Source organism: Polypterus senegalus, chromosome 3 (genome assembly GCF_016835505.1).
Source record: "Polypterus senegalus isolate Bchr_013 chromosome 3, ASM1683550v1, whole genome shotgun sequence".
Lineage (NCBI taxonomy): Eukaryota > Metazoa > Chordata > Cladistia > Polypteriformes > Polypteridae > Polypterus > Polypterus senegalus.
The window spans coordinates 161,656,087-161,679,558 of NC_053156.1; the positions used below are offsets into that span (position 1 = coordinate 161,656,087).

The window sequence follows — 23,472 nt, forward strand, 5'->3', positions numbered from 1 at the left end:
GCATGTACAGTTGGTAAAATCAAAATTTCAAAGTAATGTGGATTTATTACTGCGCACCCAGAACCAGTTAAATAGACAAAATACAAATTATGCAGTACATGCTGGGGAGTGCAACAGGGGCTATGCTCAAGATGGTTAACAAACTATTACACAGTTTGCAGTGACCATTTGAAGAATTCTGGAGAGAAACAGTGACAAACTCAGCAATGTTTAGCACGATTCACTTTTGCTTTAATTGACACTTGTTCTGGATGTACAACAATCTCGAATTTGTAGCTTAAGTTCTGTCATTGTGCATCTATTTCAGTTTGAAGACAGGTGCATACTGTATGCACCATTCTGTTATGCTAGATAAATACAGTAGCATGTTTTACTTTTAATTGAAAAGTGTAGGAATGCTATTGGTTATTTTCTGTGGGGACAAGTAAAGTCAGATTCTCTTTGGAAACTCATGCCAAGAGTCTATTTCAGAATAGAATGAAAATATTTCAAAATGAATTACGAAAAAATTCATTACAATTACTTTTTAATTTTGGCTTGATTGCAGGTCAAGTCTTGCATAGACCATACAACATTCATAGAGCAGGGAAATTGGCATTTTCTTAAACATAATAATGTTTACTGGAGATACAGACCAAGGTTTAAAGTAAGACTAGAGTTTTTGACAGAATTAATAACATTTAGAGATTCTCTGATACATAGTGCCTGAAGTGATTTGCGTTCAGGTACAGGCGTCTTATACCAGAGGCAGACAAATAATTACTGGGACTGCAGGCAGAAGGTTTGACTCGGCGGGGGAAAGAATCATACAAGAAATGCTTGCCTGACCCATGAAAAAAGTAGTAATAGTATTGTCACGTGTATAGAGTACAGTAAAATTCTTTCTTGCATTTCCAACTACCTTATCACTCTCTTGTGCCATGAAAGACAATAATGAAGTAACTTGACAATGTTTGTCTTTGACCATTTTTTGGCCTTAGCTACATAATATGCTGGCACAGATACATAGCCAAAGACAACACTGTAAAGTAAAAAGTCAATACTCCTAATGTGACTCACGCATTTCATCTCAGGTTCACAGAAAGTTTACCTAAAACATTTGCTTTTAATTTGGAGGTCCCAATGAGCCTTAGTTTTAGCAGGTTGTACATACCTAAATTTTGTACTTAATATCAAATCATTTTAAAATTAACTGCACTTGAGACACAGTATAACATAGCAAAATTCATAAGTTTAATATACCTTCTAAAGCTTTTCATTATTAGTCAATGCTAATTTAATGCATTTGGCTTTATTTTTCCTACCATATCATTCAAAAAGTATTGTTGCAGAATTCCAAAAAGCTGACATAAATCACCAGGAGTAGATAGGACTCAAGGGAGATTTATGGTCATTATGCTAAACTATACTTGTTTTTCACAACACAGCTGAATTTCTATGACAAGCAGAATGCTTACTTGTTTTATTACATTTTTTCATGCTTCAGGCAGGATTTGGGTGGATAGTAAAACCTGCCACAACCTGCACATCTTAGCAATATGTTGAAGGAGAATAATACCAAATGCACGGCACTGGTTCCCAAAAAATAAGTCAGGAAATGGCACATCCAATATACATTACCTGCACAAGAGGTGGCTTCCACCGGAGATTTTTCAAGGGAGCAGGAGTAAAGTTTGGTGTGCTCGTGGGCCTCTTCTTCAAGAGGAGTACAACTCCACTGGGATCTTCCCTCAACTTTCCAACAAGGTTTTTGAGCTGCCACCCAACCTATTTACAAACAGAGAGACACATTCTCAATCAAATTAAAGATAAGCCCTGCAGCAGAACCTTTTTTGGTGACCAATTATACCATGTTACTGATGATTAGGGTAGTATTATATGTTATGATTTCCAATCTATCTTTATTCCTGCATTTGAATAGCTGATTTCCGCATTTGTACCTGTGTGGTACAATTCCTATTGATATACTAGATTACATATTTATTTTTGGTACCTTAAAGCACTTGGTTACTATGTGGCTTCTTGCTACTTGCACTTGAGGTGAATGTTGACTGTAAATTTGCCTAGTGAGACTGAATATGCCCAGTGACAGACTTGCATTCCACAATATTCATTCCTGCAGCTACCACTGCCAACAGACTCTGGATGTTAGTGACCTTGAATGTGAATATGAACACTAAACAAATCAAGAGACATGTTGACAACCTTAACCTATGCCTAGAGACTAGTGCTGGGAGACATTAAACAGATTGTTCCAGATAGTTATAATCACATCCTGTTTGTGTATTGTTACAACCATAACACCTGGCACAACCAAATAATAACAAGTGTTATGCAAGAGTCATGTTTATAGACTACAGCTCAGCATTTAACTGTTGTACAAGGAAAGCTGACCACCAACTTCCTCAACTTGGGATTAAGTGCCTCCCTCTGCAACTGGATATTAGACTTCCTAATCAACAGATCTCCACATGCAAGGACTGGCAGCATGACATCCTCCACGCTGGCGCTTCATACAGGTACTCCACTGGGTAGTGTGCCGAGCCCCCTACTGCACTCCTTGTTCGTCTGACTATATGGCCAGACATAGCTCAACTCAATCATTAAATTTGCTAATATCATCACCATTATACAGTAGGCCTGATCAACAAGAAGGATTTAAAAGGTCTACCTGCTGACTCAGTGATGCCAGGACAACAATCTCACGCTTGATAAAAGTATAACCCACTGGTCATAGACTTTAGAAAACTGAAGACAGAGCCATCATCAAAGGTGATGCAGTTGAGAGGGATAGCAGCTTCAAATTTCCTGGAGGAACACATCTTGGTTCTTGTCAGAAGTCCCTCCAGTGTCACTGTTTTCAGATGCCTGAGAATCGCTCACATTTCTCCATCTGTTTTCACAAACTTCTACAGGTGCACAGCAGAGTCTATCCTTACTGGTTGCCTCACATCCTGATACAACATCCTCTCCGCTCAATATTGGAGAGCACTGCACAGGGTGGTGAAGGCAGCACAATGTTACCACCATGCAGCTCTCTTCTGTTCAACACATACAGTGTTCTACACTCACTGCCCTAGAAAGGCAAACTGGATAATTAAAGATGTTAGCCGCTTTTCTCACTCTTCTTTTTTGCCAAATGGTACAGTCCATTGGCGCACGCACAAGCAGATTTTGGAACACTTTCGACACATAAAATATAAGGTTGCTGAACAGTCAATCATAAGAACAAATATTGTAACACAACAGATAGTGTTTAATTACCATACCATCTTCCCAGCCCACTTAATCCCAAGCAGGGATGTTCCAGGATGGAGCCTATCCTAGTATCCAACAGGCACAAGGCATGAACAATCCCTGGACAGGATGCCAGTTCATCACTGGGTCACACACCACACACATTGGCCAATTCAGCATCACCAATCCATCTAACCGGCATATCTTTGGACTGTAGGGGAAACTGGGAAAACTGGAAGAAACCCATGCAGTCGTGGGAAGAACATGCAAATTCCGTGCAGGAGGGACCCAAGATGTTATCCCTGGTCTCATTATGAGGCAGCAGCGCTACCACTGCGTCACCCCATGAGTAATGTAATATTTCCATTTACTTATTGTATATCTATATGTATCTATATATGGTTTGTGTGTGTTGCATGATAACTAATGTATATTTTTAGGTATTACATTTTTGTGAATTCTTTTGAGGAGACATGCAAGTACAAACTGTACTACATACACATGACAATAAGCTTGACTATTTCATTTGTTGAAGAGGGGGGATTTAATTTACACAGTTTATCCCTGCTATAAAAGAAATGTTAAACAATAGAATATTACAATTGATTTAAGAAACAGCAGTTACCGCCAAATTAAATGAACCAAATTACATACAGTACATTAAAAACAAAGATAATATGTGATGATAAATGCCACAGGCTGTCTGAGATCCTTAACAGGGTTTCGCTGGGCCAGACCACTAAAGAAAGAATTTATTTAGTTTCAAGTAATTACTAAAATGAGGAAGACCCACAACATTCAGGTCTCTGTCCTAGGAGTCATCAGGGTATATTTAAGCAAAAGGGAAAATACTTGTAGATGAGTGAGAACCAGGAGAGCTCTGACTAAATCTCACCAGGAAAAAGCTAAATGGTGCCAAAAAAAAACAAAAAAAAAAAACGGTCAAACACCACATTAAAAGACAAAAATAGAAGGAAGAAGCAAAAAAGAAAATGTGGAGGTAAATGGATAAACAAGAGAGTCATACAGTATAAGCAAACAAATCTCTGCAATATCCAGTAAAGAACATAACAAAGATTACATTTACAAGTTTAGATTTTTCTGTGAATTTACCCCTTCTGAACACTGCTGCAACATTACTACAGCACTGGCACCTACATGCACATACTGTAAGAAATCCTTTAGCATGTGCAATTGACAACTACTGTGGTGATACCATTACAACATAACAGGCAGCACACTTCAAGTAACAAAATGAAAATAAACAGGAATCTGGCAAATGCAATTGTGAAACCATACCATTTTTGGGCATTAGTTTTTGCTTGCAATAACTCCTATTTATTTTTACCTTACTCATACCTGCCAAGCATGTTTAATAAAAAAAATATATTTCTTAACCAAAACAAATCAAAGTTGCTTTTGGGCATCCTGTCACATAATATTAAAAATTAGCAGTGACAACTTGCAGACTTCAATGTACTAGAAACCAGCAGTAAAATGCATGAACCATCTTGACATTACAAAAGGCATTGTTCGCTGAATAATGAATATGATGAAGAACAGGTGACATTACTCACAAAATACCTTTAGCCAGTTTTTCTTTTCTGTTGCTAGGATTCTGTACAGTTTTTTCTATAAAAACAGAGTGGAGCAAGAGCAAGATCAAACCAGAGTTCAACACTAAGCCCAGTCCCAATCTGTGTTGAATGAGCATATTCTCTCCCCATGTCCCCAAATACTTTGGATTCTTCCAACATCCCAAAAACACGCATATTAGATTTGTTACAGTCTTTAAATTGGGCCTAAATGTGTACGCGTGTCTGTACTGCTGTGGATTAAAACTATATCCACCACAACCACATGTCTCTAAAGCAGATGGAATAGACTCACCACACCTGTTTAAAGGCCAGCTTGGGGTCAAAGAGCAGATGGATATATCCTACATGTTTGGATAACTGGCAACTATAAACCTCTGAAATATAAGTAACAGATCAATGAAAAAGACAAGCACTTTAGCTACTGCTTCACAGGATAAGACACGGCCTGCCTCCATAAAGAAAGAAGTGGGTTCAAAAAGGCACCTATGGATGAATGAATAGGTGACTTTTTATGAGAACTCAGTTTCCCTTTTAAGTGAAATATATTTAAGATGACCTTTGTGCACAGTGTAAAGTACTGGAAAATGAAAGCTAAGTGATCTTCTCTAACAGCTCTACATAAAAATGGATTTTAGTAGCATACTGCTTTTAAGTATTATGTCAACATTGTCTTCTAAACTACACTGCTGGTAATTAACATCTTGAAATACTGGGTTAGACCTAAAAATAGTGATAACAAATACAAAAAAAATAAAACTAGTATTATAATTTTTTTAGATAAAGAATACAGAATTCAAAAATAATCTAATGAGGTGGAATACACTTTTGTCCTACTTAGGCAAAAATTATATACCCGTGTGCTAACAAAATTACCTAAAAATATCTGCAACAGAACAGATATATGCTCAAATAGAACTATTAGGCTTACAGTAAAAAAAAAAAAAAACAACAAAAGTCTGTGAAATAATAAGGGGTCATTTTAATTGCCAAATAACTGACTGATCACACCCACTATGAATTCACTACTTTTACCAGTCTCTTCTCAAATGTGCTGATCGCATATTTGCCATGCATAATGCTTTTTCTCCTACCAAAATTTTAAAGGGAACACCCATGCCAACTTATCTGATCAAACAATGCTCTTGTCAACATGTAATCTTTTAGGTCAGCAGCAGAGAGTAAGTGTTTTGAAAGAGGACCTCCTTACCTTCCATAACCACTACCACTACTTTGTCCCCCACATCTGATTAGCTATTCATAAATTATACAGGAACAACAAACTTTTTATGTATCTATCTACTGCCCGTGGACAACATAAACTAATCAACTTTTTTCATGAATTATTTCACATAGAATCCTTAAAGTCTAGTAAAAAGAAACATGGTGTTAAATATAAGCATATTAATTCACAAGAAAGGAATAAATGTAGGCATTATTAAAATAAATGTAATGCTAAAATAAGTCACTAATACATTTATTGTCAATACTAAAATTTAGGAATTAATAAATAGTTTAGATACCAGGACTCTTATTTTATATGCTTCTGGTGTATTCTCTTTATATAATTTACTAATAATTATGTCCAAGTTTACAAAACAATATAAGGAAAACATATTATTAGACACCCTTAGGAGAATGTAAAGCTTGTTTCATTTTTTATTTGTTATGAAGATTAAAACAACTAGTGTTATTCTGCAGAAATGTTCCGTTTTTTCTACAATTCAAGTAAATGACTAGGTAATATACATGATAAATTAATAAGCATTAATCTGGTTGCAGTTTGTGTTCTTCAGTTAAGCAATTTCGAAGTACATTAACTTTTGTCTATTTCAATAAACTTTGTTTTTTTATTTTTGATAAATTTTAAAAATGAAAATTTGATCCATAATTTTGAATCTCTGGTTGCATTTTAAAATACCACATCATACAAAACTAGCAGAAAAGGACACAATGCCACTAAAGAGTAAGCAAAGGGTCAAAAGTCCAACAGTATGCCACAGACACTGAAGAGAGATGCATCAGTTATGCCTGAGCTGACAAGTGCATTCATTTCCTAATAAAATTCTGATAAAAAAGTTCCGGTTAGCAGATTAAGAGATTGTTTTGACAGAATAAGAATGTCCCTATGGGTAATGAATTCCATTTTAAAGGGGTTCCATGAATATTACTAGAGAAATTACTAGATCTGCAGTGTTCCTGTACCTTACCTGTGATAAGCCTCAGTTCATTTCCTCTTTGAAGAGAAGGAAGAGCATGTAGGGTAAAGGAAGGATGCCCTGATGTTTAGTTGAATTGAAAAAAAAAATGTTTGAATCAAGGGGTGTTTATTGCAATCAAGGAAAATCCTACTATATACACGCTGAAGGCCTTCTGAAGGAAGCTTAACCCTTAAAGTACAGTATCTTGCAAAGGAACAACTAATGTGGCTAATGTAAACAAACTTTGAAGGAAGATATGAGATGAAACCAGGACTAGGGCTCCTAGAACTGAGAATGAAGTCAAAACCTCAACATTTCAAAGAATAGTCAGACAGTGGTGCCCTAGGAAAACTAAAGCTCACTTAAATATCTGCACATACATGTCCCGAGTGGCAGCAAGGTTGTATTTACTTTTACTTGTGATTTTGAAACATCTCATGTCATGTTCCCTATTCACGAATAAGAACCACAAAGCACGAGTTATAGCAAGTCTGCGAACCTAAATTTTGACCGATGCACAACACATGTCACTGATGTACCTAGAACCAACAAGCTGGGATCAACACATAAAATAATGCATGCCCAATGGCTTATTTACATAGTATATACTGCAAGTCTACGTATTGATTCAAAGAATAAGATAGCATGGGGAAAAAAGGCAGAAAAGAAAATTAAGGGGTAATTCCTTGTCCTTCAGAAACTTACCACTGTTTGGTGGTTGACTTGTATCACCTCATCACCTGCATGGATCTTTCCCGTTCGGTCAGCTGGAGACTGAAAAACAGAACTATGTAAGTTACCTCATACATTTTTATTACTCAAGATTCAAGAGTGAAAATGCATGCTGCAAAAAAGAAAAACAAGACTGCATGGTTTGGCTACCACCTCATAGTTTATAGCAAGCTCATTTTTACAGCTTGCACTGTAACAACTTTCTGACCTACAAGTTATTCATAGTTGAAATCTAAATTGGGAACAGACTTTTTGCCTATATTTGTTTTTCTGAGATATGATGTGTCATTAATCACATTAGTTTAGTCAAATGCATTCTTAACCAGATATCCCTAGTAGTGTAGTCTTTATTATAGTTATGAGCTGATATTTTCAAAATCATATGCTGTAAAGCACATGTCCCACATCTTAATGAATTCCAGCCACTGTGTACAAGAGTTAAAATTTATCTTTACCACTTGCAAAAAAAATAAAATAAATCAAGATTTATTTATTTAGTTGCTTCTGAAAATGAATAAAGAAGCTTAGACGTTTATCAGACCAAAAAGCCCTCAAGCTGTGCCCTTGTGTTTTAAACTTCAGGGAAACCAGAAAGAATTCATGGATGAATTACTGGAGTACTTTGTAGCAACAGTAACAGTACATATAAGAACTTTTCCCCATCATTCAACATGTGAAAGGCAGCCTGATTAAAAGGTGCTAGCAGTACTGTTAACTTACATTGTATGGAAATACCAGACTGCACTTATTTCAAACATATTCACAATAGTAAAACAGACAGGAATACCACACTGTAGGATATTATGCCAAACATATACTGTGTGTGTGTGTGTATATATAGTGGAACCTTGCTTTGTGAGTAACTTGGTTTACGAGTGTTTTGCAAGACGAGCTAAAATTTTTAATAAATTTGACTTGATAAATGAGCGAGGTCTTGCAATACGAGTAGTATGGATATGCTTTGTCTGCTGAGCGTCATGTGATCACAACTGAGCTGATGGTTCTTCTCGTGCGCGCACGTGTGTGTGTGTCTGCGTGTCTCTCTCTCTCTCGTGGGCAATCGTCTCCTGTTCTCCGTCGGTGTGCCTCACTTATATAGTCAACATCCATACGAGTATATATTGTTTACTACAGCACTGTGAGTGTGTGTGCTGTGACGTGCGAGTCCCCGTCTTGCACCCCAAAACACGAAGCTGAGTCTCAGTACTACTAACACCACCAGCTTTATTCAGCTTGAAACAGCAACAGTGCAGTTATTTATTGTAGCGGGATCTGCCATTCTCCTATACACAGACACAGCAGTCAGGCAGGGTTGTGGCCAAGCAGTACTGTGCCCTGTGCATTTATAATGTTCCTTGATTCACCCAACCATGGCAGGCGCTTATGAAGCTCTCAAAACCTAATTTTACAGAATTAACAGCCATTCATTCACTTTCCCAACTGCACATCTGAGGGCTATAGGGAGTATATACCAATTTCAACATTATTGGGCAGGAACCAATTCTATCATCACCGACAGACAATATTATCAGGTGGAGGTATGAGGAGAGGAATGGGGAAATCACCCTTTTAAGTGAACAATACAATATTGCTTTTCTGCAGTTCTTGCTACTTTCTCCTTGGCCACAGGGTGTTCTCTCAGTTAATTGTCATGCACTTTAACAAGGTGCAAAAATGCCTCATTTAACATAGAAAAACGCAGATGGGCAAATAATTGGCTATGAAAAGTCAGTACTCCCTATTTGGCAACACTATGGCTACAAAGCAAATGAGCTTGGTAAATTAAACGATTTAACCAAATTTATCTGTTGACTAAGCAGGAAGGCTATTACTACTACAAACTGAGATTGTCATTTTCATATACACCATCCAGCAAACTGTACTTTAGCAAATTATGGCACTATAAATGCTAAAGATACATCTTACTAGTGGTTAATTACTGGTGCTTCTTGATAAAATACAAGCAGTGTAGTGAGAGATGGACACAATGGTTTCACGTTATTAATGTGAATAAATTTCATTTGTTTTATGAATTCTCTTCAATGTGTCTTTTTAAAGCATTTATTTTTCTTGCTAAGCCACATTCATCAGCCTTCAGCTCCTCCAAATCAGCACAACTGTACAGAAAAGAAGAAGTTACAACATGGAGTTAAATTAATTGCCACTCTTTTTGATTGTACAAAGCCATATCTAATTCTTTTTAGGCCAGGGAGGAGGACATGTGTACCATCCACCACACTTCTAAACTGAGTCGCTTCCCTTGTGTGAGCCTGATGCAAGTTTCCTGCAAAGATTATTGGAGAACACAGCACACTTCTCAAATATACTGGCATACTGCGGCGTTTATTTATTCAGAACAAACTGGATAACAACATGTTGCAGCCAGTACACATGTTAACATACCATGATTCCGACTGTGAAATGGTTTTTAACTGGTATATATTTTGAAAGTCTCACATCTTTTTCTTCTCAGCAGCCTGAGATGTGGCAGTCTTTTGCAAACATGAAATTACGCTTGTAGAGACTGGGCAGCTGTAGTGTTCATTGAACAAAACAAGCAGGATTTTATCTTGCCAGTCTGGCTAGAGTTGTCACAAACACAGCATTATTGTACATCCTCTGCCTCACTTGTCTTCTTTTTATATGTCTAAGACAACCTCTTTCGTGAGCCTTCATTATTAGTAAAAATGTAAAATGTACAAAACAGTTTGCTCCCATGGTGAAACCAACAACAAACGACACTGTCAGGTTGTTTATTTATATGTTGCCAGTGAAAAGGTATTTAGATTTGTTTTTTTCTGCTAAAGAAGCATTTAAACTTTCTATTGTTAAGTAAATGTATTACATTTACAGCCCAACTGAACATAACTGGGATAAAAGTGCCTAATGTATTTACGATATGTTTAATCATGTGGTTCAACTCCTTGGCTAAAGGAATGTCCATTGGTGATCTAAGTAATCAATCATCAATTTCCATTGAATTTGCATATCGGTACAAACCTAATAGGTACCAATAAAGAAACTGGTACATAGTCTTCTGATAATACATTTGTCCACTCAGCAATGGGCTTAAGAGCAAAATTCACAGACCAATATGGTAATATCTTATATCGATAGCTTCTGTCATGAGTGAATTTTCCAGCAGCCCAAGTTCAGCTTGAGCAATCTAAAGATCTTTTCTCTTTCGCCAGCTATGTAAAAAAAATACTTGTGATGTTGCAGCACACAGCAAGAGCATAGTCTGTATAACTTTTAATGTTGGAAACATTTACAGAGTTTGTCATAGCAACATTAAGATTGTGGTCAAAGTAGTATAGGCCTGGCCAGCTGTTTTACAGCTGCAGTTACGTTTGCTGTATTATATAAGTTGTAACACAGATGTGTGTTTTTCTTTAATTTTTCATTCATCAAGTGTAGCGTCATCTCCATCAGCCAGGTTCTCTTCCACATGCCGACAGAAAAAAGCCCATTTGTTTAAATTTGCTCCCCCTTTTGTCTGGCTTAAAACCAAAAAATGACCAAATAACTGCATTAGTTTTCTTCTGTGCAAACAAATAATCCATCTTCATATAGTTGGTCAGTGATTTCTAATTCCTAGTTAGCATGTTCATGTAGCTTAGATATGAAAGTTGATATATGAGCAAGTAAATATTTACTGATCATTATCCCAAAGTAATTGTGTGTCAAAGCTGGAAATATTGCAATGATAATACCGCTATATTGCCTAAGCCTACCCAGGACCCTGTAGCTGTGAGGAAGCAGAGCTAATAATTGCACCTTGGTGTTTCCCACATACAAAAACATTTTTCTCCATATTAAACTTGAGTACTAAAATTTTAAGGTGTTTATTATTAGTAAATGAAGTAAATATTTAAACTACTGTATACAGTATTTTGTTCAATGCATCTTTATAATTTACTGAGATGATGTAACTTTCCCTCTAACTAAAATAAAAACAAAGCTTGGAGAGAATAAATGCAAGTGGTCGTGACGTGTACTTCCTGCTGTTTAATACAAACGGACATCTGCAATTCAATAGCCAACGGTCTCAACATGCAAACAAGGTAGAAATATGTGGTGCTAACATTTTTACTTCCAGATTATTTCCAAAATAAACTGTTGTCCTTAATTGTTTTTCAAAAAGGTTAGAGGAATGAAAACAGCCCAAAAAACAATAGCTTTTTCTAAAAATGGAGCAGCTTAAAAAAAACTTTTATTCACTTTCATGTATCAGTCATTCAGCTGAATATAGTTTGAATTTATTTTAGAACAATATACTGAAACTGTGGCTCAGTTCTACATTTTCTCAGTTCAATGCTCTTTAACACAGTAAGGAAATTTAAAATGGGAAAGCTACTGTGACAAAAAAAGAACTAGTCAGACAGTCTGAAAGATGTTTGAGATATAATGTACCAGAAATTGTTCTTGGCACTCTTTGACACATGTTACATACTCTAAGGACAATCATTTACACCAAAACACCTAAAAGTCCAAGGAGCAGATTTTTTGCTGCATTTTTTCCTGTCTCATTGCTAGACCCATGCATGAATTCAACCAGCCTGGAGTGCTTGACTTCATTTCCACCCTACTTGTTAAAGACTCATGTTTTCTGTATATCACCATGGTACCAAAGATACCTGTGTTAGCTTCATGTGCAACTTAAAATTGTCCCAAAAATTCGATATGGACAGTTTCAAGGCAGAGATCTGAAACCAGACTTCTGATACTTGCAGGACTGACTATAAAAGCATATTAAAAATATGAAAATGAAAAGAATATGGCTTGGTCCATCAGCAGAGAACTTGGAAGTTGAAACAACCATTTTCAAATCCGCTTCTGCTCAGAGAAGAAAGAAGTCAATTCCCCTTCTTTTGGTGTAATAGTATACGTGTGGCTATGGAATTGAGATATCTTTTATACCAAATAGAATAAAAACCTATTCATAGGAAGTCAAAGTGTATTGTGATGTGAACAAAACAAAACAAAAAAAGGAAATATAGGCAGGTTTGAGAAGTCTTTTGTTTAGGCAAGATTAATACACTATGACGGAAAAATGGTTGCACTCAAAAGGAATAGTTCAACTGACATGCCAACTAGCACACAAAACCCATGACATTTGAAAAACACAAGGGGTTTTTAGTGATGGGTAAAATCTTCTTGGTTGACAATCTTAGTGTTTATGCAGTACGGCATGGAGTCATATAGACAGACAGCTCATTAGATACTTTATTGATTCAGAGTGTAAATTGTAATATTACAGCAACTGACAGGAAACACACTTGAGAAAAGATAGAAAAAAATGAATGAATGAATAAAAAAGAAATATAATTAAAATTAACATATTAAAATGGCAGAAGAACACCATTTAATCAGTGGTTATGTTGAAATGTCTAATATCAGCTGTTAAAAACATCTATAATAGTGCACCCTGAAACACTGTTGCAGAGTCAGCCTTATTCAAAATGGCCAGCAAGTTAGCAAACATACTTTTAAGTCTAGAGTTACATGTGTGCTCTTTTACACACTAGTATGCTGGGGCAGTAGCAGCAAAAAATATAAAAAGACGTCAAAAATCTTTACAAGATAAACAGAGTGCAGCTATGTGTGGACAGGTAGCATCCCACTGGAAAATGAAATCAGCCCAACATGATACTAAAGGTCATATGATGTGTAATGTGTTTCCATGGATAGGGTCTGAATAGGCTGTAACCCTAAACATCTGTTCTAGGCAACTGTAATCCCGTTACAGCAACTATAGTTTCTGAGGTATGCAATTTGAAAATGTTGTCAAGATAATATCATTATGCACAAGTCGAAATGGCAAAAGACAGACAGTAGTCCACGTGAAGTTGGAGACAGTGAGCACATAATGGCACGCAGATCATAAAGACCAGTCTGAATGGATTACCACTTAAGTCACTGGCCCATCAGCAGACCTAACATCTCTGTAGATGGCAGAAAGCATTAATGGAGGTACTGTGATTGTTTGTCACATAATTCAATGGTCCCCCCGAGAGATTCACAGGTCCCTCCTCCAGTGGTAGTCTTTCTACAATTACACTTGGTATAGTTACTACTCCAAACACTACATCAATGTCACTTCTGTACAGAAACTCTTGTCTTGTTGACACATCAAACTACTTCCATCCTACCTTGATATAATGCATTTTTAGTTGATATGCTGTAGTAGCAGACAGTACAAGGGTCACCATGATCTGGTCTTATCCAGTCATTGTCTTCTTATGCAGTTAATACATACTTCTTTCTACTGACCATCATGAGCACATTCAACATACAAAGCCAATCATGTGCGTACTCATCTTTCATTCTAATTCAAGCTTCTTGACACACCCCACACACATATACTGATATACTGTATTGTTATTTTCCATAAGAACACACTGATACATACAATTGAGACCATTTTATTGTTGTACGTGCACAATTTTGTCTTATTTCATCAGCACACATTAAAATTGAAATCAATGAACTACATGAAGCTGATGTCATGCCATATGTCAAGAACAGATTCTCCTTTTTTAAACTTTTCTCTGTAATAGTTTCCATTTAAGTCATTTTAAACAGATCAGTTATGTAGTTATTGCTTGTATGAAACCTGACGTTTATTTTCACACAAATTTCAAACCATTAAAGACATCAAAAGGCACTATAAAGAGATCCAGTGTATACTCACATGCTCAGTAGTTCCAGTGATAACATGCAGGCCATCATAGGTGGATTTAATATACATTCCCTAAAAACAGAACCATAGATCAACTGTTAATATCACTCCACAGTGCTTCTTTTTTCCTCTCTTGCATTTTATACTGGTTGTACCTAGGAATATTATATTTTATAACTGACTTCAATGTACTGGCTTTGTTGCTTATTAGCTTTTACAAATACAAGCTTTTTGTACAATTCCTTTATTTCTGAAGAAGATCCTAGTATCTGTTCCCCTGTATTTTTCCATTTATTTTAATTACTGTATAATATATTTCATCCTCATGTTGCTTTGCGTTTTAGTCTTATGTACATTCTATAGAGCTCTGTCATGATATATTAAAACTAGATTGACAAATTAGAAATCTTATCAATCAAATGAAGGTCTTACAACTGAGTGGTTATTTTATGAACTAATTTAATAATAAGCTATGGAGGCACAAGTCTAAACAATCGACTTCAAGATCTAGAATTTTCAACTCAAACCAAATCGCATCCTGTCTGGCTTGGCAATTTTAACGACAATCAACAAATTGTACTGGTTTTAAAAAAAAAATATTTTTTTAAATCACCTAAACAGAGCCAGTTGAAAAAGTGATAGAATAACTAACATTCTTGCAGAAAACCAACTTAATATAAATTCTCACACCTTTATTAGCATTATAATATAGCAGGAACTCTGCCCCAGCGCTACCTAAGCACCGAGCTTTTGGGTTTTCTTTTTCTTAAGATTATTTTAATTATTAAATGCATCCCGATTTTTGTAATATCAGCCTAACTGGTCAGAGCCACCTTAACTCCGGTTATAGAAATTGCTTAGAAGTTTGAGTGGATATGGAAGCCTCCTTAGCCATAATAAAAGGACCAAAGACAAATTCAGTTCTTCTCTAAGGCAGTGTGGCCATTCCATCTCGCCAGCAAAGAGCTGACTCTTTTATTTAATGTTTATTAACTATTTCTGTTGATATTTTCTTTCCTGGTGTTTGGATTTTGATTGTTTTCTTAATAAATATTATAATTTAGTAATTTTTCATTTCTTTATTACAAAGATTTAGGTGAGGGTTGTCATATTGCTGGATGTGCATAATATGCAATTCTGGCAGCTAAGCTAGTATTGGTTATGATTTCCATTAGACCTTTATTAAAGAACTAGCTGCATTGCCCATCTAAGACAGGTTGAAATCTAAACAATCAATGTGGAACTAAGCAATGACATTTGGTATGGGATTTGCAAAATCAGTGTTAACGTTTGTGATGTACCATCTATTTGAATGGCAGAGACATACCAACTTGGACAGACAGTCATGCTTTTATTAAAGTGGAATCAGATTTAGATGTCAATGTAATTTAGAATTATAGACTGAATTCATACATAATTGTTCTTATTAATCTTTGAAAACAGCATGCAAAAATCATCAGTAACAATACAACAATAAAACCCATCTAAGTTTCAGGGATACCAGATGCAGTAAAGTTCTTGTAATACTTCACTATTTTTTCACAGATCACTGATATGCTCAGTATAGTTATAGTTTTCAGTGATTACCACAATTAAATCAAGTGCTCTAACAAACTACAAGCTAGGACTGTCTCTCCAAACCAACTGCCTAGAAGTTCTTGAAGGCTGAAATACTGAATTATAATATTTTCATTTTGCTGAATTTCTTGAAATGAGGTGTGACATTTGGCATTAAACTACATGGTATTACTGCACTAACAAACCTTTTTCAGTAAAGAAATATAGAAAAATTAAGGTTGCATCTTAGTATGCAAGACAGTGAGAAGCTATTTAATGTGTCTGTTTAAAGGAAATTTTATATACTACTGTCACATTACTCTGATTATTTTATTTGCATCTTACACTTCATTTAAAATGATGGCATATTAAGTATAGCTATTGTATAATAAGAATAATTACAACCTACAACACAATCATAAGATGGAGACCTTTTAACAGTTCTAAACATTAAATCAAACTCATTATGAAGGAAGAACTTTAAGCTATAGGGCTCCCTGACTTTAGAATTTTGTCTGATAGTGTAATGAATTTTCACACAAACTTTCCCAAACTCTAAGCTTTATAATTCGTTAATTCAGAAAACGTATGCCTTAGAGCTGCCCTTCATGTTATTCATACTATATTAATATGTATGTGTCTAAGTTAACAATGTGACAATCAATATTCTTCCAATAATGGCAATTACTATCAGCATTTGTTCTCAGCTTCTTGCTTATGTACTTTAACCACTGCTCCACTGACTATGTTGGTACCAAGCTATGGAACAAAACATTAGAGCAGTATTTTTTAAGTTCTGCCCTTTTTAACCCCAATGGCTTCAGTGTTTTCGTTCCATCCTGTTTCCCAAAACTTGGACTGGAAACCGCTGTTAAGAGTTTTGAAAAAATAATGGCATTAAAGGTGCTAGATGCAATAATTGGTTATTGTATGATTCTGCCAAACTTTTTGATACCAGGAGTACTGAAGTGAATTGTAAATGACCATGATTATTTTCTCCATAAATTGTGTTAACTCAAAGTTTTCTTTCATCTTTTCTTTGCTGCTAGGTAGCTACTAATCTCTTATCTTTTAACATTCTAATTAAAAAAAAATCTTTTTTCGAAAATTACAAAATACATAAGTCTATTTATTTTTATTAGTATGAAGTTTCATATATTTGTTTGTAATAGAGGAAGTATTTAAGAAAGGGCAGAGTAGGCTTTTTTTTTCTTAAGAGATTGTGTTCTTTTAATGTGAGTACTAACATCCTTCACATCTTCTACAACTCTGCAATGGCCAGTGTAATTTTCTATGCTGTGGTTTGCTGGGCCGGTGACATCACTTGAAGACAGGCCCACTGAATCAACAAGGTAACTGGTAGGTTCAGTTATGGGACACACTCTGGACACCCTGGAGGTCATAGCCAAGGAGAGAAATAAAAATGTGTCTTATGAATAATACTGCAAATCCTCTTTCTGACATACTAACACAAATTACGCTCAGCCACAATTATTTAGCATAATTGTGTCAAGAAGCACTACTGGGGCTCCTTTATACAAAAAGCTATAAGCATGCGTAATACCTGCATGACTGTAACTGCCAAGTCAGAAGTTCTCTTTCTTATCAGTCATTCCAGCGTGTGTTAGGGCCACAGTGTGTGTACTCATTTATCTCATTTATTTATTTATTTAATGAGCTTATGTAAAAAGCCAAATTTCCCACTGGAGACAAATAAAGTTCTATCTAATATTATGCAAATATTACATTGCATTGTCTTTTCCATTACCATTTATCTAATGCCATTGGAGATCTGTAGCTCTGTACAAGTTCTCTCAACCTGTCTTGTAAAACAGCTCTAGCTAAAAATAAATTAAACTGACTATCACTTGGACAAAACTGCTCCTGCTAATTTAGCAGCTTATCTGATCTTCATAAATGCCTAACAGTTTTTTTAATTTTAAAATAATTAATGTCAAAGAAAAAACTAACAAATATGAGTGAAAAATTTCTTACCAGTCCTTCCCCTTGCCGGACGTTGGTTAGATGAACTTCTTCTACACAGGCACACTGGCTCATTAGAGGGTCAGAGGTGGTCCTCATGGTCTGATCACAAATTCCATTCAAAACCTTGGACTATAAAATGGATAGAATGGTTAAGTCAGAGTAAAAAAAAAATAAAACTTATTACATTAACAGCAGGAAAGCACATTATTTGGCAATATGAGGGTACATGGTATTTTTTTGTGTACCATGCTTTGTGTAGTTAGACTACACTAGACTGTAGGGGTTTTTTTTTTGCTCTGTTCAGGCATGCAAACCTTACTGTATAGGGTCACTTTTTACAGAACCCTGCAACATAAATTACTTAGACTTGAAATAGTTTAACTGATAAAAATGTCAATACCTTAATTTGAAAGTGCAAAACTTGAAGAGGAAATGCCCTTTGCTCTCATTACATCTGTTATTTTCTTTTTGTCTATGCAAACCCTGACTACAATTTATGGCCAAAGCAATTTTGCGGGAGAATACTGCCATGTTGCTTGCTAACTACAGTATTCTCTAGTAAAATGACATTCACGTGATCACCCTGAATCAGTAAGGTATACTGATAAACCAGCATAATAGGACAATTTTAGTCCATAATATTATTAAAGCGCAACTGCATACGGATGTCACACCTGACGGTTTGTGTTACATGAATAATTTTCAGACATAAACAGCTACCACAATACTTATGGTAAGTTAAAGCAGATAATTTATGTGGTATCTGCTGTGGTTACTCACTTGAAGTAAACATTATGACCAAAAGGTTACAGTGCAGACAATACGGCCACTGTCAAATAGCACTTTACATGATCATTGAACAGGAAAGTGGTGCAGACATACTGTATGGTGAGGAACACAACCCCATAGCTGCTATTGATCATTACTGTGATGTTAGAATAGGCATGTTTTACAAATGTACCTATTTCTCAATTATCTAAGATGAATACTGGTATTATGGTTCAAGCCAGAATAAACCATTATCATGTTTTTCTTTGAATAACTTACTTGAAAGCCAAAGGTTGGCTACATGTTGTGTCATCACAGGTAATGCCAGAAAACTAGTTCCTTTAACCTAGATGTTTTCACTTTTTATATTATTCTTTTGCAATATATTGATGTTGTCAAAGTTTTTGTTTAATCCCTCAACTTGTGTTTTAAAGTGACATTAACACATTTTCATCTCACACTGAAAACAATTTACTTTTGTACCATGATCTTTACAAAATTTACGTTGCAGTTAAAAGTATATAGATATGAGGTACGAAAACGTTTACCACATATTTTTTTAGATCAATTGCAGGAAGTTTTCTAAAGCCGCAAATTTACTTGTTAAGAAGTCTTGATCAACAGCTATTTAACTTTAGCAGCTATGCAAAACTGTAGTGTGATTCAAATAATTTATGTTAGGAGGTAGAATTCCATGGAAATCAGATTGTGGTTTCCCTTAATATACTGTACATAATTCTGTTTTAAGCTGATAATTGTGTTGGATATGAAGGTTATTAAAGGTTACTAGAGACAAGCTTGGTAGTCTAATGTCCAAAACTCTACAGAATATTCTCCTGAATTTTTTCATACATAAAACACAACATAAAGAATAGCAGTTCTGTTCTTGCCGTGACACAAAAATGCATTACAGAACAGGTGAACATCTTATACAATGTCAGAAAGAACAGCTACATCATATACCAAAAAAGGCTGAACATATGATAGTATTAAAAATTGTCAATGCAAAGGCAAATATCTTCCTGCTAACAAAACAGTCTACAGTATTCAGGTACTGTGTTTGTGACTTTAAGTCACAATGTATATTAATATGTCTGCAGAAAGACAGCACAGCTTTGAATGGTCTGAGTCGGTGGGAAGACCCAGACCTAATGGATACCTTGCAAAATGTATCAAGCTAAAAAAAAAACCAAGATGACCATAAATGTTATTGATCAGCTAGACCAAATATCTATAGGAGCAAATATTTGGAGAAAAGGTCATTACTCATCATCAATCTTCCCATACAAATCATACAACCACCGTAGGGGGGAAACACAGGCCACCAATAAACCAAAGTGTATACTTACAACATCAAGGATTTTGTCCTCCATTTCCAAAACAGTGCAATCCTGGAAGAAAAATATAGAACATACAGTATATACTATTTATTATTGCATTTTCAAATACGGCACCTGTACCAATTACAATGCACAATTTTCAAAAAGATAAACTGTCGTTAGCCTCCTAAAGTTACAAAAAACACCAAGGCTAAGACTAATATCAGACAGCAACGCTTCAATATAAAAATGGTTATTGTACATGACTTTTTTTTTTTTTAGATTTTGGATCATTTTCATTAAAGTCTGACTACTGTGGAGCACAGTGCAAGATAAGTAGACACAGGGTAGAGACAGTCGCAAGTAAATTCATACTGGTTTTGGACACCACCGGTCATGTTTCTGACATACACAGCAACTCAATCCAACCTGCCTGCGACTCGCACTGACAAAATAAAAATGTTTGAGTTTGTCTGAAATCGCAGGGTTGGGTGGGTGCGTGTCAGAGCTGACAACCAATGAATGCGCAACATGCAAGTACAAAGCATGTACTGTAATTCACATATGAGGAATAAGGAACATGGGTTTTAAGTACCATGGCAAAACAGATGAACTAACTGTATCTGTAAAGACTTTGCATGGTCACTGGCTCCGTCAGGCAGGATGCTATTGACTGTCAGAAAAAGGGGCGTGCTTGCAATAGTTTGGAAATGTGAAATTACACCAGAAACTTGACATGCAGCCATATGAAATCAGCTGAAGTCAAGCAACGAGCCAGTCATCAAATTTGACATACCCTCCGATTACAATTCATGCAATGTGACAATGGCTTTCCACAGAATTAGAAATATGTGTACTGTATGTATTGTACCCCTTCTGATATCATGAACATGGCACTGTGGAGGGGCTTTTTGTCTTAGTGACCTTTACAATTGTGTTGTTTGGAGATTTTGCTCCTGAGAAAGAGACCAGACAAAGAACAATTAATTAATGATCATCACTGTGGTCTCACATCAACACAAGTATTACTGACAGATTATTTAACACTCCCCATAGTGGGCCCAGAAGACACAAAAATAAATTCTGAGGGCAGTGTGCAAATCTGCATAACAATAAATGTTGTCAACACCAAGACACATTTCTTTTTTTAAAACATAAGGCTGTACTCTTTCTCATTGCATAATAAATTTTAGTGCTACCAACCACCAGGGAGCTTCACTTTACAACATAAAAGAATAAAAAATAGTAAAATGATGCATTTTCCTGGCTGTTCTTCAAAAGTAACCCATTGCCTGTTTAGTAATGGATATAATATGATTTGTAATTTAAAAAGACAAGAGGCAATCCTGCCTGTAATTTACATTCCATACTACTGTAATATGGAAAAAAACATATTTTCAAAATTGTAAAAAACTGATAGGTCACGTAGCTAGTATATTGTGATATTCTCCTCTTTTTTCCAGGTTTATGACTACTAATATAGTGAAATTATATTAAACTAAATAAAGCCCACTGGATTCTTAGTGGTGGGTCACTGAGATGAATTTGCTGACTACAGTTGTGGGTCTGTATAAACATCAATCCCAACCCCGCCCCCCACTTTGGCTAAAGTGTTCTTTTGAGTTTCAGTATAGTGTAGAAGAAAACATTAACATAGCAATGTGAAAGATTTGGAGAACAATCAAACCTGTTGAACTGTGGTCGTGAGATCCAGGCAGAGCTGAATGATTTTATTCTTTGTTGATGAGAAATCACTGATCCCTGTGAGTGGTGTCCTGGAATGAAAAGCAGAGGAAAACAGTAAATAAACTGCTGCAAATATTTTCACTGCCATGAATAATCTGATGTCCATGTATGATGAAAATATTTACACATTGGTTTACTGATGACAGGATTAAGCCCTATACAGTGAAAACTGAAATATTCTATTTCATCAGAGCTTTAAGAAGGGTTGCCTATGCAGAGGGATTCAAGAGATTCAATTTTTAAAGTTTATAAAATATGACGTAAAATGTTTAAACAGTAGAAGTAGTTGAGGTAAGGCTGCCACGGACTGAAACAAATAACCCTTCATTCACAGAGCTCATAAAGCTGTTTAATCAAACAAAAACAAATCCTGCTTTTTTGTTGAGGAGTGGTTCACACATTGCAAAAGTTGGTCAGTCTATTGGTAATGTCACAAATGACGTGGGATTTTTGTGTGTCTAGGGAACAATGCAACTAGAAATGCTGCAGCAATGAACAATGACAAAGAAGAATGAAACAAATTTTGACCAGGCCAGTTAGGGAAACAAAAATGCAAATTGTCAGGTTTGCAGCATTAAATTCTGAGACACTACAGGGAGGTCCAGATCTAATTATACAGATCCAGATCGTCTGGATGACTTTGATTTATGAGGGACGATTCCAGTTCGCGTAAAGACGATTCTTCATGTCGTCAGTTTTCACACTTCTCGATGGTCCAGGATTTTTTGGGTGATTTTCTATGTAATAAACTTAAGTTATAGCGTAATGAAAATTGCAGAATTAAATCTGGACCACCCTATACAGCAAACATTATAAAAAATATTGTGTGTAAAATATCTTCAACATGAAATATCATGCACCTTCATTGTTCTACAAATATTTATTACTGGGGTTATGACATTAGCATGATACAAGAATGTCCTTCCTATGATTCTTTTGCTTGCTTTATGATGTTGCATACTTTTCTCAGAAAATTTCAAACATGTCAAAAATATCACAACAAAAATTAGTACTTTGTAGAGAATTTGGAGAATGCAGAAGACCTTTACAGGAAGCCATCAAAATTTCTTGCACTGTTCCAGGTGATTTTTGACCTCTCCAATTTCATTATTATCAATGTCAATTTATTTATATAGCACATTTAAAACAACATAGTAATGCTGCTGCCAAAGTGCTTTACAATAATAGAATAAAAGAAAAAAAAAATTATCCTGGAGGGAAAAAAAAAACTTGCAAGGTACAACAGCATATTTAAAATTCTGTGTCACGTATTGTGGAAACTAGTGTGTTATAAATGCATATCTGTATTGGTTTGCACTAACACAGCTACACTTACTCTCATCACTTTTAAACTGGACATTCATTTGTTAAAAAGCAAGAGACTATAAACAAATATCAGCATGAGTGACAAGTCCTATTAAAAATATCATTGACATAACTAGTTGGACTCAAAATGAAGAGCATAAAAAAAGAAGAGTAACACTAACAATAAAGCAAGTTATAAATATTTAAAGGAAAACTGAACTAAAGCAAAAATCAGAATAAAAGTTTTAGATTCTGGGTATGGCAAATCTCATTGCACTACAATGACCGAAGCCCACTAGAAAAATTCAGAAAGTACATTTCTGGTCAAAGCTGAAAATCAAATG

At 35.5% G+C, this 23,472-nt stretch overlaps 1 protein-coding gene across 2 annotated transcripts in view; it reads right to left on the reverse strand.

The window, feature by feature from the left end:
* The window catches only part of ipcef1 (interaction protein for cytohesin exchange factors 1), a 307,632-nt gene that overhangs the window by 200,657 nt on the left and 83,503 nt on the right, over window positions 1-23,472 (reverse strand). For both annotated transcript variants that reach the window (XM_039748169.1, XM_039748168.1), the window contains exons 4-9: window positions 21,765-21,852; window positions 20,108-20,149; window positions 18,000-18,119; window positions 14,460-14,519; window positions 7,739-7,807; window positions 1,621-1,767 (exon numbers count right to left, since the gene is read on the reverse strand). In XM_039748169.1, the coding sequence (XP_039604103.1) occupies window positions 1,621-1,767; window positions 7,739-7,807; window positions 14,460-14,519; window positions 18,000-18,119; window positions 20,108-20,149; window positions 21,765-21,852 (526 nt within the window). The remainder of the gene's footprint in view (window positions 1-1,620; window positions 1,768-7,738; window positions 7,808-14,459; window positions 14,520-17,999; window positions 18,120-20,107; window positions 20,150-21,764; window positions 21,853-23,472) is intronic.